The following is a 23,313-nucleotide window of genomic DNA, read 5'->3' on the forward strand; positions in this document are numbered from 1 at the left end:
TATCCTGATGGTCTAGTGGTCTAAACACATGCCTGGGACAGTAAGGTCACCTGTTCCAGCCTGGCACCAAGGTGTATGCATACTCCTGTTTCTGTCCATCTATTGTGGACTCTTGTGGTTCAAAAGTTGCCATGCCACATCCTGTGCTACTTTTGCAATTTCCAAACTCAAATTCCCATTCTCCCGTGACAAATATCCAATATGTGTAAAATGCTACAAAAAGTATATATTCAACTCAAGTAAACAGAACTTCATTAAATTCATAATTCATCCCATCAAAAACTCCTAGGCATCTCCCGAGGTATTTTTCATGCTTGTACACACACAATGGTGATCTGATTTGCTCAGTGGTTGAGTGGTAAGATGGTTGTCTTTCGATGAAAAGGTTAAGAGTTCAAATCACACTTTTGCCATCCTGCACATGGTCTGAATCTTTGCATTTTCCAGGATAAGTTTTGACTTTTCTCACATAGTATTTATGTATAAATTACTGGACTTGATCTTGAATGAAATAAAAATTCGATACAAATATAGTACAAACATGTCTTCACTGAAGGTCAAAAGTTAAATCAAATGTTTCAACAGAGCATCAGCATATAGTGATGACGACAAAATCAAGAGTTTTGCTTCTTGTCAATTAAATATTAAAGAAAAATATTAAAAAATTAAAGAAACAATCTGCTTGGACCCTGATCATTGCCACTTGTGGCTATATTTCTTTATTTTAATTGATTCATACTATATGCTTTTACCGATTATATATCATTAACTAATGTGAATCCATCCATTTCTTGCACATTGTCCTTGATAGTTAACATTGTTGAAACACTATTTCAGCAATGTTTCCTCACAATTCCTCGTCACCATTTCCTCATTATTCAAACATTGCATCAAATACTCAAACACTCCAGATAAATGGGTAAAACTGAACAGCTAACTTACTAGAATGACTTCAACGTGTACTTCTTAAGATATTACATATTTTTTATGTGTATGGCAAAGTAAAAGGAATGTTTACCTTCTCTCTCCATTAAAGAGTAGGGTTTGATCTCTCCGTCCGGCTTTCTTAGGGGAACCTTTCTCAATTGGGCCACTGTGAAGGAGAACACACTCAAAGCCAGACCAAAAAGAGAACATGATCTCTTGTAAGGCTAAAAGTCATCCCTCCCTCCCCTACAATGCAGCCCTACATACTCATGCATGTCCTTTATAAGTTAAATTTACTCTGCCAGTAATATATGATCTTGTGGTGAAGGCCAGAATACTGGTAATGAAAGCTAAAAGGGAGGATCCACTGTAAAACAGAATTCACAAATTGGTCCTGAGATCTTCAACAGCTTGTAGATTTGCACTAAGCTGGAGCAAGTATCTCCCCAAACCAAAGTGTCTAAAAGTGTCTTTTAATATTCAACCATGGAAAAAGTTGTTCATGTTCACAATTACTTGAGCAATCTAAGATAACCATAATTAAATCTTCAGATTTAGTTCTGAAGTAGATTTTTAGTTTAAAGTCGCCGTGTTTAAGCATTTTTTTTTTAAAGTTTACTGATATGCCTTTACTTACACGAAACCCTGGTTAAGATTATTGGTAGCCTCAGTGTCCACAATTGCCCTGTCCCTACCATCCATATGTTGAAGATAAACTTGTTAGCTTTTCATGCTCTCCACCACCTCTCATTGCCAGATCTCAAAATGCTTTGGCTCATTTTTTTCTGAATTTTTCTTGTAGAATCACTACAAAACCCATCCATCATAACTAAGGAGCATTGTAGAAGTATAAAAGATGCCCACCAGGTATAAGACATCTTCATTTAGCCTATGGTGACAGAAAAGTGTCAATATAAAGAGTAAATGAGAGTTTTTTGTCATGTCAGATCTAGTTTCTTGAGTCATAAACCATCAAATCCTCCATCAAATAATTAGTAAGTAGTAGTTTAGTAATACTCTATACTATATGTTAGTCCTATGATTGAGTGGCGACCTGTCCAGGGTGTACCCCACCCTCACCCAATGTCAGCTGAGATTGGCTCCAGCTCCCCTGTGACCCTCTAGAGGATAAGCGGTAAAGAAAATGGATGGATGGATGAATGGATGGATAGTTAAGTAATAGTAATAGTTAAGTAAGTATATAAGTACAGTGTGAGTACTAACTAATGAGTAATTAATTACATTTTTCAAGGAACCTGCCCAACACTGGTCCTTTCCACATATAAGATAAAACTAAAAGTACCAGATTACCAGTCTTGCACTGGCTAATGTAGCTAAAACTCAAGCTAGCTGGCTAATGGGCAAACAATCGCTGCAAGAATAAAACTTGTTCTTTCATTCTTTTCCACACAAAGAAGTTTAATGGTGTGGACTGCTGGAGGGGTGTGACTTATACCTGTCGGGCAGGTGCTATACCTCTCTGCTCTTTGCTGGAAGAATGGCATCCCTTTCTTTTTCATTCTGTAAAAATGCAGTGTAGAGGCTGGTATGGATATGAGGCACCAATCTTTTTAACAATGGTCTTATTGTTCACAGTAATACATTAATGTGGTTAATTGAAGGAAGAATGTCACACAAGGCACTTTTAATTGGCTTTATACAACTGACAGACATTGAGAGACATCAGAGGGTCAGGAATCAGGCAGATATTCCTCAGTCAGGTTGTCTGTAGGGGTCTGTGGTGTTCTACAGGTTGTGGCTATCTGTGGATATCATAATATTCTGACTGGGACAAAGTGTCCAATACATGACATGATACAATACATGCCATATATTATACTTTTATAGGTAAATAAATACAAGTGATGGCAAAGAGGAACTGAAACTGGCAAAAAAACTGTGAGAAAGTAAGGTACAAGAAGTGAGACAAAGAGCATTATAAATATAATATGAACCTAATAAAAGGGACAAAGGAAGGGGGATACGATGCTGGGGACATATGAGAAAAGAAAAGAGATTGAAAAGTCCTTACAAAAAGCCGTACATCCCCTGATCCATCAGAGGGGAGGGAGGCGAGCCTGGGAGAGTTTGGTGAAACAAAAGATTTTGGAACTGGAATAAAAGCAGATCAGCACTCTTGGGTCGAGTGCCTGTTTTTCAAACTTACATCTTGCTAATGATGGTGTGTTTTTTCTTCCACATGTACATATTCAACAAAGATGAAGATGAGTTTGTTGTGATGCCAAAAGCAAAAGTTCACTTTAAAGCTGTGGCATGCAAAATATTACGTAACTGAACTTGATAACATATTCACAAAAGTATGTGGTTGTTCTGTTCTGCAGCATTCTTTTACGAAACTAAGATAAGTAAAGACAAAGCAATGGGATCAGAGTGAAAATGTTACCTGATCTGTTGAGGAAGAAGCCCTCAAACACCACAAAGTTATTGACCTGGAAGAATAAAAAGATAACTACAATTACTGATACTTACTGTATGATAAAACTTGACAGATGTGACAAAATGTAAAGCTTGAATAAAGATATTCATAGACATAAAAACCTACTAGATTATTAGATTAGATAATCAGTTTGTGTCTGTGTTCATTCCTATCTCCCCCTGGCTTTTTAGTGAAGTGAGGGTGTTTTGCAGAGTTTACAGTTCACTGGGCTTTTTATACAGGTGTGGGTAGTAGTGAGCTTCCTTGTGCAAGGAACCACAACAGAAAAATTACACTCTATCTTGCAGAGACACTGGGTACATGCCAGTTCCCTTACCTGAGCGTTCCTCATTCTCATGTGACCCACAAGTCAATCTGGTCCACCCGAGGATGGAAGTCCATTGTTGACCTTTGGTAACAGTATATTTAACCTAAATTGTTTAAGCTCAAAAGGTTCACTTACTAGCTGTCAAAGCTTTCAAGCACTTGTTAGCACTCTGGTCAGATGGATACAAGGAGTGCATGATGAAAATTCCTCTCATGATGAAAAAAAACCTTCCTCTTGCTCTACCCTCAGCTCAACTCTGCATTTAGGATATCCTACCCCTGAAACCTCCATTGTTTACTACATGCTGGCTAGCTAGTCATCTTCTTCTTCTGCCTGCTATGTTTAGTCTCACTAGTGAAGTTTCTGTCTGGATTTAACCCATTTAATTTATTAATTTATATGTCTGTCAATAGATAGATATATATGCTGTTCTCAAGAAATAATAAGCAACTTCACAACTTAATAGCATGAAACTTTGGGGAGGAATATGTATCGCATCGCCACATGTTCCTTGTAAAGCACAAGATACAAACAAAATGAGGAGCCCCTCATAAAACATTGGTACTTAGCACCACTACAGTAGTGGTAAAAAACTCCAGTCAACTGCTATTTTCAAGGTCAAGAATGAACTTTGATCCTCATCCACAGGATCGCTAATACCGTTGTGTCTTATGGTCTTATGTTTGTGTTGATGCTCTACTTAACAACTATTCGTGATGCAAAGGGATGACACCATAGCCCACAAAAAACCCACATTTTCACCACTAGGTTGTGATGTAATTTTTCTGTTTTAGTGGTACTGCTTTGTATTCACAATAACGCAACAAGTGCTGGCAGCCAGTGTTGACCATGTAAGGAGAAGGGTGAGACTTTGCCACCTCATGAAAAAACATGTCTATTGTAGCTTTAACCGCCTACAGCAAGCTAGACGAGCAAGTATGAGGAGTTCAGCTTATCTAGAAATGATGTGACCTGTCAACACCTCTATCTTCCCGCCACTTGTTTTACTGGCTTTCTACTTCATGGCCTTCTACTTGAATCGTTAGTCCTGTTATCCTGTCATAGAATGATTAAAGATTAGTAGTGGTAATCATAGGTATAATGCCATAGATAGTATCCCTTCCTAGGTGATTCAGAGATTCTGATAGACAAGTTAGAATTGTTTGCTAAAGGAAACCATTGCCAGTTATATCACAATTCCATCAAGTTCATGTGTTTCTTAGATGCCTCTAAGGCTTTTGATCAAACCAATTATGAAAACGTTTTCATAAAATAAGTTTTAAAGGAGTATCTAAGGATCCTTGTGTACTTGTATGCCTATTACAGCATTCAGGTTAGAGAGGGTAGTTCAATAATTTAATCTTTTCATGTCAGTATTGGTTTAAGCAGGGTGGTATGCTACTTTCATCCTTGTTTAAAAATTGTAAATAAGAGTCAATCCTTGTATTTATTTAGATGATTTGGATATATTTCCTATGTGCAATGCTGTTCATAAGCAGTAGTTCAGAATACGCTCTAAACATGACATCTGATCAAATATGACTTTGACATCAGATTTAATGCCAAGAGAAAATTCTCAACTACATGTGTATAATATGGAAGTAATATAGTAATACATGAGCTCAACTGAAGGTCTTACTACTCAGAATTCAAAGAGAAGGAATGGAGAAATGCAATCATTCTCCAACCCTGCACTAAAAGTGATTCTTCATGCATAATACCGAATAATGAAACCAAAGCCTTAAAAACTTCAAAAACTGACAGTGGAAGGAGGCAGTGTCTAAATATAACCATAAAAAGTGGAGCAATCATACTGAAAATCAAATGAAAGAAAATATTTTCACACTGTCTGATTAAAGCAGATGTCATTTTCTTTGGGTGGAAAGCTAATAATTTAGAGATATCATTTGTTGAACTGGAAGTCCGACCGGTTTGTTTTAGTACAGCGCACAGTAGATAGGAGAGAACTAACACTTCATAATACACTGATACTGTGATAGTAAAGTGCATACTGTACCTGAGGAACACTTTGTGTCAGGCAGTATTGCTTTGCCAGGAAAGACAGGAATTTGGGCGAGGGCCTGTCATAAGCCATCAGCACCGGCTTTAAATTCTTGTGCTACAGTAGAGAAAGAGAAAACAAGTAGTCACTGATAACCATAGCAATGAACTGCCACCATCAACACTGATGGCAGTTTGCTGGTATTACATCATTCCAGTTTTTGATAGTTATTTTGGGTGCCCAGGCTTTCACAAGTATAAGTTCTGACAATTTCAGCTTTTGGTGCATTTTCAAGACTTTGATAGACATGAAACTATCCCTGTTAAATCATCAGAACAAAAAATGAACACCAGTGTTACATATATCGAGTTATTTGATAAAAAAGACAAGAGTATGGACATGAACTGAGGAGAAAGGTCAACTAAGAAGTTTCAAGGCCTCAGCATGCTTCAGATGAAGTAGTTCATACAACATGTCCAATCATCTTTAAAAGAAAAGATGTTTCTACCTTTTCTGAATGGCCACATTTGAAGGCAGGACAGACCCCAGATGCATCCCAATGCCTCCCAACAAATCTGTGTCTGAAAATACTTTCTCATTCACTGTTCACTACTCTCTATATAAGCAGTTTACTCAATATTGAGCAGTAAATTGAGATTTTGGATGCTTATCATTTTGCATCTTCACCGACAGGAGTAGAGTCACACAATTTTCATATACGGGTTACAAATTTAAGGAAAAACTGGTACAGGCCTGAATGCTTGACCTCCACAGTGAGAGGATCTGGTGGCTCTGTTCTGCTTTGGGGGACATTTTGCTGGCATGGTTTGGGTCCACTTGTCCCCTTAATGGTAAGGGTCACTGCAAATCAATACAAAGTTGTTCTGTTCCATCATTAAAACACCAAATGAGGGAATATCTTTTTGAAGAACTGTCTTCATCCCTCCAGAAGAGTTCCAGAGACTAGTAGAATCAATGCCAAGGCTGAGGAACACCATTCTTCAAAAAGATATTCCCTCATTTGGTGTTTTGATGATGGTGGTGGAGAGTGCTGTCTAACACATCAGTCCAAAAACTCCCATAGGTGTTCAATTGGGTGGAGATCTGGTGACAGCGAAAGCAATAGCATATAATTCACATCATCTTCATACTCATCAAACCATTCAGTGACCTCTCGTACCCTATGAATCAGGGCATTGTCATTCTGGAGGAGACCACTCTTATCAGGATAGAAATGTTTCATCAAAGGATAAAGGTGATGACTCAGAACAACTTTGTATTGATTTGCAGGGACCCTTACCATTAAGGGGACAAGTGGACCCAAACCATGCCAGCAAAATGCTCCCCAAAGCATAAAAGATCCACCAGATCCCCTCACTGTAGGGGTCAAGCTTTCAGACCTGTACCAGTTTTTCCTTTATTTTGTCACTCGTCTCTATTTCATATGCACACATTACAATGTGGAACTGTTAGCAGAAAGTAGCATGTGCCATGGACACTACTGCTTTTGTTCCATTGACAAATTCATGAGGACACTATTTGGTGGATAAACTACCCTCTGTCTCTTTTGAGTATCTGTAGTCACAACGCAATGCATTATACAAGTGCACAGTTTCAGGCAGTCTCTCCAAGAAGGCATTCATTAAACTTCTTTTGTATACACAAAAGTGACAGAAGCACTAGTATGAAAAATGAAAAAGAGAGCTTGACCGAGAAGTTCCCACCAACTTTCACACCTCCACCTGGACAATCACTGCATGAAATGGACCGCCACTACACACCCAAACCCCAATGTAAACAACTTTCCATCAGTCCTGCTGTCTTCAGGCAGTGATCAGCCAGATGTGTTGAGGTGTGAAAGTTGGCAGGTTTTTTCTTCTTCACACAACTACTTCTGTCAGTTTTTATATGTACAAACAAGTGCAACACTATGAATATCTTCAGGTAGAAACTGTGTAAAATTTATGGTGTTATCCCCATTTGAGCAATTCAGTATCTCATTCCTCTCTATGATGGCAGGCTTTTCAACCTGCCTTCAAGTATAGCCATTCAGAACATGTACTAACACTTTGGTGTTTTGAGGTGGTCGAACAACACTTTGCAGTGGTAAAGTATACTGAGCCCTTTAGGGAAATTATTATTTAGAGCCAACTGCTATGCCAAATTGATGAAGTTTCTATATAATTAAAATCTGAATTTGTCAGAAAATAAGTAGAAATAATTAAAAATAGCTTCCTACAGATGTATCAGAATTAGTGTATATAGTATGTTGGCTGATAAGCAGTACGGAAATGCCAAAGTTATGTTTTGCAGTAATTTTGAAACATTACATATGCTGTCCACCCAGGGGCACTGAGTTTATTTTTCAACAGTAAAGTGTCCCACTCAGTACTGTACATATCTGGGTCATAATTCTTTAAAAAGTAGATATAAAAGATTTAAGTTTATGGTATGTATTGTATTATGTATGGTATGTTCAAAAAAAGTGAGAATACTGGCTCATATGTTGTAATCACATTTTTTAAACTCAAATATTGATATAAGTATTGGCCTCAAAAAATCCAGTATTAGTCAGGCCATAAATGAAGATATCATTAAAAGAAAACTTTCATGTGGGAATGTACAGTAGGGAAATACCACTCTACAACTCACTGAGGCAAAAGGTCTGTGAAGTCACAGCAATATGCTTCATAACTTTGTTTCATCATAAGATTTGTCTCTGAAAGCATTCAAGCCAACAAACTTCTCACACACAGACTGGAAAGGTGACTGATTACACCCTCCACAACACTGAGTCTGGTTTCTAGTAATTTGGTCCAGAGAGAGGAATGCTTCACCTGCAACATGAAATCAAACAGCTCCAGCCCGTAGCCATGTCGCTGCAAGTTCTCTGCTATGTAAAAATCCAAAACACACAGCGGCTCTGCCTCTATGTGCACACCTTGTCTGTCCTGCAGAAAAAACCCAAAAAGCATGCCTCAACAGCTGATAAAGGAAGTTCAAATACACAGACAGTGAGGTGTCTGGAATAGCCGCTGAGCTCAGAAAACAGACATTAGAAAAAGAAATTAAGAGAATTAAAGAAAATAGGTAACTCACAAGCAGAAATAACTTCTTGTAACCGACCTTGAGAAATCCCACAACTACACCACGTCCTCTGTATGTAGGAGAAAGGAGAGACAGCAGTTTAGTTGGGCAGGGGGTGGGGGGGTGGGGGGTTTGAAATGCAATGAGTAAGACTGTGCTCTGAGTAACTTTTCACATCAAAAGTATTAATCTACTTTTCCATTTGGCTGATTTGAGGTGAGCTGCTGCCGTGACCATAAAAGACAGTGTCTCATATGTCTCAACACCACAGTGCATGCAATGTGACCACAGTATGACTCAGTGATGAGGTGAGCAGGTCCAGCTGAAGAGTACCAGCTCTGTCAGTTCAGAGACAAACAGTGGAAAATGTATGTGTGTATAGTGAGTGAAAGCTGAAGACAGGATATGAGATGTACCCATTTCTCTCTCCGTCCTTCAGCAGGTAGACCTCATGCCTCTGGGACTGCAGCTTGGAAGCACTTGTTATGGATGCTGTCAGCTGCTGGGCCTGTGGAGAGCCAGTATGCACACTGTCACACATGTATAGAAACAGTCCTATGACGTGGTTTGAAATGTTTTCATACTGATGCTAATATAATATCAACACAAAATAATATTTTTTTTCAATAACTTGCATTCATCCTTGATCTTAGAACAGTAGTTTAAAAAAACAATCCCAATTCAAAGTCCACTTACACGTTTTTTTCTCTAAGTCTTTAAACACATAATATAGTCTTCATGAGTGGATGGGGGTTGCTCAGTTGTTGTAGGTACTGTAGAGTTTGTTTTCACATTCATCCACTGAAGGAGGAAAGTTTCTCCCAAGTTCACCTTAAATCTCAGTTAAACATGTTTACATATGAACAGGATTTGTGACATCACACCTAGTTTAAAGCCAATCATGGTCCAGTATGCAGCTTATACAAGTGTGATGTGGAAACCTAAAGCCTCCAGTGCACGTACATTGAGAATAGACTTTACAGTGAAGTTGGAGACAGCTTGTGTCCAGTAGTTAAACTTTTGAAATGAACAATATTTGCATATTCCTAGATTCCGGATTTTTCAATGAGGAAGATGGTATAGGGTCATAGATGTAATTTGTATTTGAAAGATGTAGATGTGGATGTATTTGAAAATATCTACAGAAAGAAATAAGTTTGTGGAAACATAATATCAGGCACAAATAGTTATAAAAAAGCAGAGTATTTTTAAGTCTTAAAACACATCTTTAAGATGTTTTTGTTCAAATATGGGATATGTTTTCCTTTAAAAATGCTTTTTCATTTAATAAAAGCCAAACTTGTCAAATGTTAAATGCTGTCTGAACACAAGCAGGCTAGAGTTGGGCATCGTCCATTGCCAACGACTGACAGTCATTGACCACTGAGGCCTCGACCAACGCAACATCATGATTCACGATGTTTGTTTGTTTGCAAATAGTTTTAATTCTCTTTTATTTTATCTGAGAATATATAGGCCTAACGCTGAAGGAAATTCTTTGTATTTATGTGTTGTTTACGAATGTAGGCTAGCGTAATATTTATTTATTTAATTTTAAAATAGCATTATGCACGTGAGTCTATTGACGCGACTTGTTTTCTTTGGAATATAATGTATCAGCAAAAGTACCCTACTTTTCAGTAAAAGACATTATGAATCTACATGCCATGATGATGCCATTCTTTATACAGCCTGCAAATCAATTGTTTTTAACCTCAATAAATACAGATAATATGTAGGACACATGGACCAGCACCAATAATGGAAACCCTGAGACTACCACACACACCAATTTGGGATGGCCAGGCTGGACAAAATCTGCATGCCACACTGTAAACTACATCGAGCTTTTTCAAGATTGACAATAGCCACAGACATTGGAATTACAAAAAGCCAAAAAAGCCAAATGAGCGAAGTGGCACCTGTGAGAGAGATTTAAACAGTGGTTATAAATTTATGTATTTCTTGTTCATATTATACATGTTACAAATGTTCTTATACTAAGTGCTCAGTGTAAGTTTGTTATTCCACACCTGTTCCAAACACCTTCACGTTGTGTCTATTTTAAACTTAGCTCCTTGCTGTGTAAAATGAGATAGTTGACTGTATGCAAGTTATTTAGCTTTGTTTAACAGTTTATGTTGTTGTACTTTTGTCTTAGCCAGTGGTGGGACAAATTATAGTTATGTAGATTTCTATGTCTCTTTAATTTGTTGATTTGGGAGGAGAGGATAGTGTTGTTTGCTCTTCAGTTCACTGTGATAACAATGTCACTTTGTTATCCAATGCCGCTTTGGTCAACACCTGTGCGTTATCATTCTGGCATATATGGTTGAGGAGAAATACTCGTCCTAGGCTCCCAGTTGAACTCTTGACCCTTGTTTCTATCTGAGGGTTGTCAACTGACTGTTAGGGTTAGCTATAGGTATTTTGATCCTGTACAAGAGCATTTAAGAACTGGCTGAGTGCCAACTCACCAGCAAGAAAAAAGGAAATTGCTAGGTGATATACGCTCTCTTTCTCAGAAATGTGATGCATTGTACTTCTGATTGTATTATTTGATTACCTTATTTCGTAACCTAACAATGCTCTCTTTATTGAGTGATCGAGCCATTCTCCACAACACATCTTTTTTAGCAACCAGGTTTGTGGTCGCCATAATGCATGGTAATTTGCCACCGTCACTGATCAATATCTGCTCACATCCACTGGGCTGACTGCCGATTTTCTTTTTTTTTTTTTAAATTCACTGGTATAATAAGAGCTGGGCAATATGACCAAAATATCATATCCTGATATAGGTCATTTCATATCCTGATAGCTGTACCTATCCTGATATAGCACATTTTAATTCAATGAATAAATAGTTGGTACGTAAATATTGCCGTAAAGAGTGTGATTTGCGTCACAACAATATAAACAATAGAACATAATATGAAAAGACAGACATTTTTTTCTCGTCACACAATACATATCGTCATATCGCACAGCCCTAGGTATAATCTTCAGTTACATCACTTTGACTAGTATATGAAATATTTTTTATAATCAGAAGATCTGCTTAATGAGGTAGCTTAAGCATAGACTCTACGGAGGAAAAGTAAGGAAAGTTCAGGTGAGTAGGGGAGGATGGGCTGTGAATGGGCTCAAATGTGCCTGTGAAACTCTCGCAAGATTTGTATGTGTTGTGTGTCTTCACTGTGTGCATAACCCTTACGTTCATCCCTGCGGCTGATGCAACATAGCATTTACGTTTCTGAAATTGGCAATCTCACAAGGAACAGGACAATCTCACAAGGAACATAGAAAAGTTAAATAAACATTATCCTCTAGTGGCCAACTGCCAACCTATTAAGGTTACCCTGTCTGAGACACTGCAATAGGAGAGGTGGATGCTCATTGAACGTGATTAATTCATGTGAAAAATGTAGTTTGACAAAGTAGTTTGACAATGATTTTGATAACTAAGTAATCATTTAATTTAATACAATGTAAATATTTGCTGTTTCCAGCTTCTCAAATGTAAAGATTTGCTGTTTCCCTATAGTTTATATCAGTATGATTTGAATATACTGAAGTCACCTGAAGCTATGGTAAAATGAAATGAACATTTCTCACTGTTTTGTGAAAATTAATCCATTAATCATAAAAAATCAACAGGATAATCAATAATGAAAATGTTGAGTAAGTTGCAGCTCTAATTTGAACTTTTACATTTGTCTTATGAAATCATCACTGTCTCAGTGGTCGTCAGTTGATCTACATTATCACCATTATCAATGTGTAATTCAAATTGAAGTCTGTTGATAGTGCTTGGTGTTTTATATTTGACCAGACTTTTAATGAATTGTAGAATTTGTTACCACAATCCCAGTACAATTTTGCTAAAGAACAGCAGTGTCAGGAGACACAATGTGATGCCTGAGAATTTTTGACTGTATGTTATAACAGCAGATACCCATGCAGACCAATCCCCAGTTCCAATGGCATCACCAGCATGGCTGACTGAGTGTACTGTACAGACAGGTTACAAATTGAAGGAAAAACCAACATAAAGTGCCTTCTTAAGGTGTTGGGCCATCAGATGCCACCAGAACAGCTTTGGGGCACCTTGGCATTGATTCTACTAGTCTCTGGAACTCTACTGGAGGGATGAACACCATTCTTCCAAAAGATATTTCCTCATTTGGTGTTATGATGATGGTGGTGGAGAGCACTGTCTAACACGTCGGTCCAAAATCTCTCATAGGTGTTCAATTAGGTTGAGATCTGGTGACTGCCAACGCCATAGCATATGATTGACATCATTTTCATACTCATCAAACCATTCAGTGACCCCTTGTGCCCTATGGATGGGGACACTGTCATCCATGAAGAGACCGCTCCCATCAGGATAGAAATGTTTCATCATAGAATAAAAGTGATAACTCAGAACAATGTTGTATTGATTTGCAGTGACCCTTCCCTTTAAGAGAACAAGTGGACCCAAACCATGCCAGCAAAATGCCGCCCACAACATAACAGAGCCACCAGATCCCCCCACTGAAGGGGTCGAGCATTCAGACCTGTACCTTTTTTTCCTTTAATTTGTCACCCATCTGTATGTCCACAATAGTCCCCACATAACTTAAACATAAATGTACATGTTCACACAAAGTTTGAAAAAAAAAAAAAAAAAAAAAAAACAAACATACTCCAACACCTGCAGAAACTCACCTTTGCAGAGGCTCTCCCAAGTTCATCGATAACTGTGGCTATGTGGGCTTGAAGATCTGGCCTATGAAGACAAACACAGTACACATGTAGGATGGACCATGGGCATGAAGGTGATTATCTGTGTAAGTTAATAGTTAATTAGTGTGTTAGTATGACACAGACCATATTTTTATTCAATTATGTCATGGTACTTTTTAACAATCAAGTAGGGCTGCAAATAACAAGTATTTTCATTATTGATAAATCTGTTGATTATTCTCTCAATTGATCAATTGTTTGGTCTATAAAATGTCAGAAAATGGTGAAAAATGTTGCTCACTGTTTCCCAAAGCCCAATATGACATCTTGAAATGTCAAGTTTTGTCAACAACCCAAAAATATTCAGTTTACTGTCATAAAGGACTAAAGAAAACCAGAAAATATTCACATTTGAGAGGCTAGAACCAGAGATTTTGACATTTGCTTTCTTAAAAAATGACCCAAAATGATTAATTGATTATCGAAATAGCTGGCGATTAATTTAAAACGAATCAATGAATCGTTGAAGCTCTACAACACAGACAATAGCGAAAGACAAAGACACAAAACAAATGTTTCATCAAAACATTTGGACAACATTCTAACGTTTTGTATGCAAACATGGCATAGATTGTCATTTTCCAGTTTTGTGCAGCATTTTCTTTATAGAGGAGAGAAGGTAACGTTATTGTATGTTTGTAGTTCCACTGTAACATGCTAGTTTACAACAAAGAGAAAAGCAAAATCAGAGTAGTTGCGTTCTAACTTACCTTCCTGCAGATTTACGACCAGCAACAAGGGCCTGGTCCAAGACGGAGACCCTCTCTGGGAATAACTGATTAATATCAAATGGAAACTCCATAATACCTCTTAGCCACAGTAGCTGCGTAGCTATAATACCTAGCAATGCAAATACAGCCAATCCCAATTGCAGAGCTCCAGCAGGTGCCTTGCTTGCTAATGTGGCTACTGGCTATTTCAAGCTGATTCGTTCGGACAAAAATAACCGTTAGCTGCTAGGAACCGGAAGAAGACAACACTTTGACATTGCACTGGCAAAATTTGAGTGACATTAAATAATACTCTGTGTGAGCTGCAAGAACAGGCATCTGCTATTTACAACGTCATTGTCGCTCCATTGTGTCTCTTTGTGAGTCACTCCCTAGCAACATCAACCGCCACGCTTATACAGACACTGACGGTAACATGCGAGAGGGATTTGTCTGCGGACTGCAAGCGGGCGTGACTTGTAGTGGGCGTAAGTTGTAGCAGGGGGCGTGACTTGTAGTTGTCCAAATCACACAGAAGCACACGAGATGTCAAAGCGAGATATCGTTGGCTAGATGGCAGAAGTAAAAACCTTTCTCTTTCCATGATACATCCATGGTAGAAACAACGGTAAGAATATTTACCAGAGATATCGACATCCTAGACGGATGTTTATAATGATGCAGACGCGGGGGACAGTGAGAGCAGCAGGGGAGGACTTCAGCTGGACCTGAGGGCAGCTCACTTACTGCTCTGCGCCGTCAACTCGGACCTGGTGATGTGTTTACTGTCACTCCTGGAGGAGCTGTCCGGCATGTGGTTGGTGCTGTTCACTGCAATTTTTCAAGTCTGTTTTAAAGAATTGTCAGGTGCCCAAATTAGCATTGAAACAAGTTTTCTTGCCACAGTTATTCCTCCTGTTCATACTGGCCATTAGAAGATCCCGTCATAATGCACTTACAGTGTAAATCTGTAAAATCTGAACCTACGTTTTACACATGAACTCTTCTGTTCTTTCGTCATCAGGCATGGTGAACTGGAATGCATTTTCAGAGGAATATAGAAGGACCTACAGAACTCCGTATCTAATCTCCTGTTGCATTCAGTGCAGTTCTCTTTACAAGGGCTGTGCAGGCTACAGGGGATGTGGACAGAGAGAAAAGGATTCTACTCTGTAAATGATCTTGCAGGAAACGGCAGCACTGACTGTTTTTACGCAGCTTGAGGCACTTTCTGAGTAACCTCTTCAACTTTACCATCAGTGGGTTCATCATTACTGTGCAAGTTCCCAAATATGTCATGACTATATGATTTACAGGAAAATGTGTATAAAATGATGCACAAGAAATCTGATTTTCTATTTGCTATAATTCTGCAGCCATAAAACAATGGCATCTTGGCTTTGAATATTTCATTATACTTTAAACATTAACATGTTCAGATCAGTTCAAATCTAATATTGTAGGAGCATCAGTTGGTAGATTTTTCCTTAAAGAAGCCTAATATAGCCTAAATGATATTATCAATGTGATGCGGCTTCAATGAAGTGCTGCAACCAGCAAGACACAGAATGTGACCTTTTTATACAACACAATATGTGGCATTTTCATACAGTGTGGAAAAGTTTTGTTTGTTGTTATAGCCCGCAGGTAGGTACACACTGCAAAAGCCAGTAACCTCAATGTGTGATTGTGCTAGTTGTTAAAGAATTTCTTATCAATGACCTTTAAATAATGGAGACTGGATCCAAAGTATCAAAGTTTAAGTCGAATTTATTTTCTTGTACAAGAAGGAGCGTTTCACAGTGCAACACACAAACAGGGTTACAGAGAAAAAGGCTCATCACAGGACATTCACAATTGGTTTATATACCTTACAGATGGGCATCTCATACTTCTTCTGATGTTTACAGATATGCTCCATAAATAACATCATGACACTTTCTCAGGTCTCTAATTGGTTGGCCAGCTGTAGGTCCCTAAATCGAGAATTCACCCTTCTGACTTGTCTCTGACCTTTATTTCCTCCTGACTTCCTCTAATGCATGTACTGGCCTCCCGTCATTAATCTTAGCTGCTATGTTTGCTGTTTCTGCAACTCTTGCAGAGCAAAACAGGAACATTCATCATGAAATGAAAAAACAAGAGCACGCACATGGTGAGGTTTTAAGACATCTAATCACAGTATAATTCTAATTTTTATAACATTTCCCCCCTGTTTGTACTTTCAAAAGATACAAAAATGTAATCATGAATATAAAAATTTGTTAGTGGTAGTTAGCTGATTCAAATGATCAAAAATATAATTGGTTAGTAAATGGTGTGGAGCGAAAATCCGTCTGGCAGTTCTTTATCATTCTTGTCAATTCATTCTGTTTCTTTCTGGACAGGAAAAATTCTGCACACGGCCCCGCTGCCCCGGCGGCCATTGAACAATGTTAATAATTGTTATAATCACATTTGTATGCTTAATCACACATTACAATGTAAAAGTCATCAATTCTGATAACAGCAACTGTATAAGTACATTTATGAATCTAAAAATAAAAAGAAACTTGTTCCCAGACAGGCTGATCATCTCATCGGACCTGATCATGAGAACCTCTCCCTGCCTTAAGGCATTTTCCCTAATTCGTAAAAGGAATAAAAATCTTATAAATGTATATACAATGTACTGTCAGTCTTTTTCTATTAAGCATACATTACATCAGAACACTATAACTTCCTCTCAGATTTTCTATAGGTTCATCATTGTGCTGTGGAATAAAGAGTAAGCAGGTGTCTCATCTCCAGCAAGTATCCTGCCTCCGAGGTGTCCGTAGATCGACTCTTCTATCACCTTGAGCTGGATATACTCTCCATAGGCTTCCCTTTCTCTGCGTCCAACCTCGACATGTCCCCCGACTACAACATGTCTCTCGTAATTGTTCTCTGTGGGGACAGACTGATAACATCAACTGTTGTCTCGTTAGTGTAGTAGTAATCAATCTTTGCATCAGTTCCCTCATACATGGAATGCAACAGCAACCACAAGTGACTAGAATAGCAAACATGATTCCTACAGACAAAATCATAGTCTTAAGGGTGTCTCCCCATTTCCCAAACATGTCTTCCAACCACTTTGTGAGTGAATCTGTGATACCCGAGTTCTCCGCTAGCTCTTCTGATAGTGACGTCAGGCCTTCCGATGCCTTCGTGATGCTTCCCATCAGGGGCAGTGTTATTAGATATAAAGGTGCAACAGAGATTTCCAAAAATTTTACATACGCCCCCTTCTTTAGCCAATAGCATGTCTAAAGCCATTCTATTCTGCCAGGCCATCAGACTAGTTTTAACCAATTGCTCGTGAATGTCTCTAAATCCATCACGAGTGTAATTAATGAAGTGCTGTTGGTTGTAATAGATGTAATTTATCCAATCCACATTTTTATTTATTGTCACCCACCATGTAAAGAGTGATTCAAATCCTGCTGCCACCTGGTTTCTAGTTTTAAACTCACCTGGAACACCTCGGGGAACACCAATTAAGTCTATATAGACTAGGATCAAATGAAGTGGGTATTACCTTATTGCGCTTGATTCTGTGCATTTCTTCTGATGTCAGTTTGGGAAATTGTGGATTCATAAGAAGCAAATAGGTAGGCATCATTAGGTGAATTAGAGCACAGGTACCATACCAGAGTTTAGGCAACTTAGGTCTTAACTTATCTCCTCCACGGTACCACCATATATCTGATCATGCATATTCATGATAAGTTACCTCATCAGTTATCCCATAGGGATTTTTACTCACTGCAATCATAGTGCCACAACCTGTCAGGTCTCCCATGTCTTGTCCTCTGTTTAATCCGCATGTCCTGAACAGGCAGGTGTAATTCCCCTTGTATGGCATCAACCAAGGTGGAATAACCGTAGTGGCAACAGCTGGAAAAAGATACTTAAGAGTGGTACAGTTATCTCTAGGAGAATTAGTTTTATACAAATTGAGCATTAGGCATTTTGCCTGGTCTTAGTCTCAATCTACCTTGAACATTCTGTTTTCCACACACTAGACATGATGCACAAACATTTTTTGAGTAATTTTGGAATCCATATGTTGTATAAAAAATGTCATGGTCTATGTGTGTGATATGCTGAGCTGTGTATATGTCTTGGTATTCTTGTCTAACAGCAGCTGATTTCGCTTCCTCATCCGCCTTCCGATTTCCCTGTGAGATTAAGTCATCTCCTGAAGTGTGTGCAGCACACTTACATACTGCTATCTGGCAGTGGCAGTTGTACAGCTCCTAATAAGGCTAAAATCAGATTTGTATGCAGAATTGACTTTCCAGTGGACGTTATCATTCCTCTATTTTTCCACTGTTGTGTGAAAACATGTAAGGTATTAAAAGCATATGCACTATCAGTATAGATAGTTATTCTCTTCCCTGCTTCTAACTTGCATGCTTCAGTTAGTGCAATCAGCTCTGCCGCTTGAGCTGAGAAGTGGGGTGCGAGTGCTTTAGATTGTAATACTTTGTCTATAGTTACCACTGCATAACCACTACTGTTTGTTCCATCAGGATTCTTTTTACATGATCCATCTAGAAACATCACTATGTCTGGGTCTGGTAACATCAGTCAGGTCCTCTCTAGGCAGTACCTTTTTCAGCCACACAATCATGTTTAATGCCTCCTGTTTCATTTGGTAGTAGCGTTGCCGGGTTTAAAGTTGTACACCTTTCAATAGTTAAATGAGGCTGAGAGAGTAGGGTGGTCATACAATTAAGGTGTTGAGCTGGGGACATGAAGGCTATTTTTGTCTGTGTTAGTAAAGCATCTTCAGCATGTGACACTTTCAATGTTAATGGATGAAAAAGGACAATTGTGGCTGAACTCTGTATTGCTAGGGCTGCGGCCTGTACAGCTTGCAAATACTGTGGCATTGCTCTGGTTATTGGATCTAGTTTAGATGAGTAATACGCTACGGGTCTAAGTTTTCCTCCAAAGGGCTGAGTTAACACATTGGACATAAATCTACCTCTAGCATCGAATGTTTGTACAAATGGTTTTTTAGATTCTGGGAGTGCTAAGACTGCTGAACTCACTAGCAGTTGTTTTACTTGTACAAATGCATGTTCTCCCTCTGGAGTCCATGTGATAACATCATTAACTGCCATGGGTTAATCATAAATAAGCATTTGAAGGGGTTGTGTTATTTCAGCATAGTTTACAATCCACGCTCTATAGAAGTTAATCATTCCTAGAAAGGACATCATTTGTTTCTTAGTTTTTGGTTTGGGTGCATGTAGTATTGCAGTTTTTCTATTTTCATCTAGGTGTCTGCCTTCAAGAGAGATATTAAAACCTAGATATTTCACTACCTTTTTTCATAATTGCAATTTGTTCTTACTTACTTTGTGACCCTGTTCTGCTAAATATTCTAACAGCACAACAGTATCAATTTTGCAATCCTGTTCTTTTTCTGACGCGATCATTGTCATCAATGTACAATAATAGCTGGCTCCCTCTTGTGGGAGTAAATTGTTGCATGCTTCATCTGGGCATTCCCTGATAACTCCTGCATTTAGTAAGTTCTGTATTATTGGTGCAATCCCCTTTTCAGCCTCTGGTTTAAGTGGAAACTGTCTCTGGTACGGCCTGTAAGAGCCTTTTGGAGTTATTTTAACTAGTTGTATTCCTTTAATAAGTCCCACATCAGCTGGCCCTTTAGACCATAGTTTTTGAGGTAGATTGTTTAGCTCTAACTCTTCTTCAGCAATTAGACTAAATCAAGCAACAGTGTAGTTTAAGTTGGTTTCTCCATTGAGGTGAACGGCCTTGACTGCCTGTGTCGCCCAGTTTAAGTGGGTACAATACATGTTTAGTTCAGGTGCAAATAGCACTCTTTCCCGCACCTCTTGCCACTCACAGTTTGATCTTTCTATTTTTAAGACAAAATCACCTAAATCTCTCCACTTTATATTTAGTGTTTTTGAACAGGAAATGTGTGGTGTGAGGCCCCCTCTGAACAGTTTCACTTCCGATTCTCGGAGGCTCACTGTGCAAGCACAATTTCCCTTTTTGTCCCAGTATAGTTCAGTGAGAGTCATTTTGCAACTGGGCTCTTTAAGAAACTTTTCATGATACTCTCTGTCTTGTCCATGCTGGTATCGGAAGTACATTGTGCAATGTAACTCTTCAGGTGTGTACATCTCAACATTTTTCATGTCAGCTGGAGGAATGTGATCCTTTACCAATTTCATTAGTTCTTGAGTTACACTTCCTGGCCCAGTTTGAACTAAATCCAAGCTGTACCAGTAATTTAATGTTAGTCCTTCTACTTCGTCCTCTTCATCACTAACAGCTGTTTTCAAATTTACACGGCATGCTTTCATACCAGAACCAGTTTGGTCCAGTACTACTGCTATTCCTAATTTTGTCATCAAATCTCTTCCCAGGAAATTAACGGGGCACAACTGTGATACTACCACTGAGGCAAATATGTTTTTATTTGTTTTAGGATCTCTTTTTTTTTAAAAGGTTCGGTCAATGGTTCAACAGTCACGTGTCCTGTGGCTGACCTAACTCTCAACCCGCTATTTGGTTTTAAGGGAAAATCTGTTCCTGTTTTGTTATGTCACAAAACTGTTCTGCAAGCTCCAGAATCACATAAGACAGTTATTGATTTCCCTTGCACCTTTAATACTATCCATGGTTTAGTCCCCTCCTGTGACAATAAAATTTCAGCTGTTTGTAGCGATAGTATTTCATCTACCTCTGCCTCTTTATCTGTTGGTGTATATGTGTGTGTCTGTGTGGGTGCATGACCTGCTTCCAAAGTTTTCCCTCTCTTCCTGCCTGGGCTTCTCTCCTCTGCTCCTTCCTCGCACTCATCCTCCTCCCCTCCATCTCTCCATCCTCTTTGGGGCTCTGCAGTCTCTCGCATAGTGACCAGGTCTGCCACAATTGTAGCATATATCTCTTCTATCGTCCGCTCCTCTGTTCTCACCGTCTCCCCATCCTCTCCTCCCTCTGTAATTACCTCGGAAGAAAATTTCATCAGTGTCACGATCATCACACAAGAGTGTATTTGCAACTTTCCTCTTTTGTTTCTTTGATTCATTTGTTTCTTCTGCATGAATTGCATAATCAATGGTTCTCTGCAATCCTTCATTTTTCCAAGCAATCAGATGTTTGATTACAAATTGACTGATTTCTGGTCTGAATCCAATCATGATTGTGAGTGGTTGTATCACACCACCCACATCTAAGCCTGCTCTAGGGTTTGGTAACTCAATCATAGGTGCGATAAAAGGCATGTCATATTTACTATCATCCAAATCTACATTCTTGTGACTCTTTTGCATGTGCAGTGTGTGAAAGACCATATACTGTACTGCTTTGTGTTCTCAGAGGAGATTGAAGGTCTTGTGGAAGCGTCTCTCCTCTCCGTGGGGTGATGTTAACTTCCACAAAGAGGTTGCAGGGTGAGAAGGCGGGAGTCGGTGGAGCAGTAGGTAGTGCAGGAGGAGGAGGAGGTTGAGGTTCGGGGTAAGGCGGAGGATCCGGATGGAGCCCACATGGCACATAGTTGTCATCACTCTGTTGGTCTCGAGCAGAATATAGGACAGGGTATATGTTAGTTTGTTTCTCTCTATCCTGTTGAGCTCCCTGTCGTATCTGCATCCTGTCTTTTAGCAACCCTTTCTTCTTCTTCCCTTTTCCTTCTCTGAATGCCAGCTTGTCTGGCCCTCGCTTCTATCAGCCACAACTTGGCCTGCAGCAGACATTTCTTTGACTTACTCTTCTTCCTCTTTACTTCCTCACAAATGGCCTTCACTAATTCCTCACAAGCCTCTACATCTAACTTCCCTACAAAATCATACTTCTCCTGCCATCTCTTAAGGTATTTAACATTATCAGGATATAGTGTTTTCTTACGCCTAGCATCTCCACCATGTTTCTCTGCTTGTGATTTTTTACAGCTACAACAGTTACCCATTGTAGAGGTCTCTTCTCTTCTTTTTCTTTTTTTTGTGGTACCTTTTTTATTTTTAATTTAAAACTATTTAATTTCCTTGTTTTCCCCTTAACAGCCAACCAGTTTGTATGGAGTTCACCCGAGCAACTGGTCCAATCAGTGAAATGTAGACTTTTGTTGACACCACTAGGTTTCCAGTCCCCAGATCATTTTTTTAAGTTTTCTTTTTTTCACCTGTGAAATCAGGTGATTTTTTTTTTTTTTTTTTTTTGCCATGATCATTTTTCTAAGTTGTTGTTTTTTTGTTTTTTTTCCCCATCATCCCTGAAAGTAGCAGGTGAATTTTTTTTTTTCGCCTGGATCATTTTTCTAAGTTTTTGTTTTTGTTTTTGTTTTTGTAATACTAAGTACAGTGTATACAGTTTCATATAGGGACTGTTTTCTCTCCAAATTCACCCCCTATAATAATGAATAGAGGTGTACTTCGGTAAAAAATAGTCCCTATCAAACAAGACATTGCCTTTGAGTTTTCAAATGAATTTCTTTGGTGCTTTGAGTGCCACAAACTGAGCGCCATTCAAGTCCATTGTATTAGAGTAACAGGAGATATCGCCAAAACTAGGCGAATCACATCAAAACAATCTAGATGGATAGATAGTGCTCTGGGTATGGTGGACAAAACATTGTTTTTAATTTTGGGTGAACTGCCCCTTAAAACAAGATGGCCTATGATTTTGAAAAGACTATAGGTGGTTGATGCTTCACAATCCTAAAACCCCATGACTTAACACAGGGATGTCTGCAGTATAAAAGAGTTAATTTTTATCTGTCTGTTGCTCGACCTACTGCTCATGATCAAATCATTTGTCATATGAAGATTTTTATGAAATATAACATGTGAAAACTGTTTCTGCATTTCATTTGTAGAAGTTTTTTTTCTGCTGTTTCCCATGTTGCCGTGTTGCCCATTACCCTTAGATATCCCAGATAGTTTAATTTCTGAGCTTTTTTGATTAATTGTATATTGCATTTTGGTTTAGTAAATAAAATATTGTTGAATTTAAATTT

At 38.6% G+C, this 23,313-nt stretch overlaps 1 protein-coding gene across 14 annotated transcripts in view; it reads right to left on the bottom strand.

The window, feature by feature from the left end:
- atat1 (alpha tubulin acetyltransferase 1) overlaps positions 1 to 14,743 on the bottom strand; it is a 34,433-nt gene extending 19,690 nt beyond the window's left edge. For 6 of the 14 annotated variants that reach the window (XM_044335491.1, XM_044335497.1, XM_044335495.1 and 3 more), the window contains exons 1-9: positions 14,286 to 14,743; positions 13,498 to 13,558; positions 9,198 to 9,289; positions 8,794 to 8,851; positions 8,532 to 8,645; positions 5,710 to 5,811; positions 3,332 to 3,377; positions 2,960 to 3,005; positions 1,019 to 1,093 (exon numbers count right to left, since the gene is read on the bottom strand). In XM_044335491.1, coding sequence (XP_044191426.1) covers positions 1,019 to 1,093; positions 2,960 to 3,005; positions 3,332 to 3,377; positions 5,710 to 5,811; positions 8,532 to 8,645; positions 8,794 to 8,851; positions 9,198 to 9,289; positions 13,498 to 13,558; positions 14,286 to 14,377 — 686 coding nt within the window. In that variant the 5' untranslated portion in view covers positions 14,378 to 14,743. The other 8 variants (XM_044335494.1, XM_044335490.1, XM_044335489.1 and 5 more) reach the window with 4 other exon arrangements.
- Between the last annotated feature and the right edge of the window lie 8,570 nt (positions 14,744 to 23,313).

Source organism: Thunnus albacares, chromosome 19, assembly GCF_914725855.1.
Source record: "Thunnus albacares chromosome 19, fThuAlb1.1, whole genome shotgun sequence".
Classification (NCBI taxonomy): Eukaryota; Metazoa; Chordata; class Actinopteri; order Scombriformes; family Scombridae; genus Thunnus; species Thunnus albacares.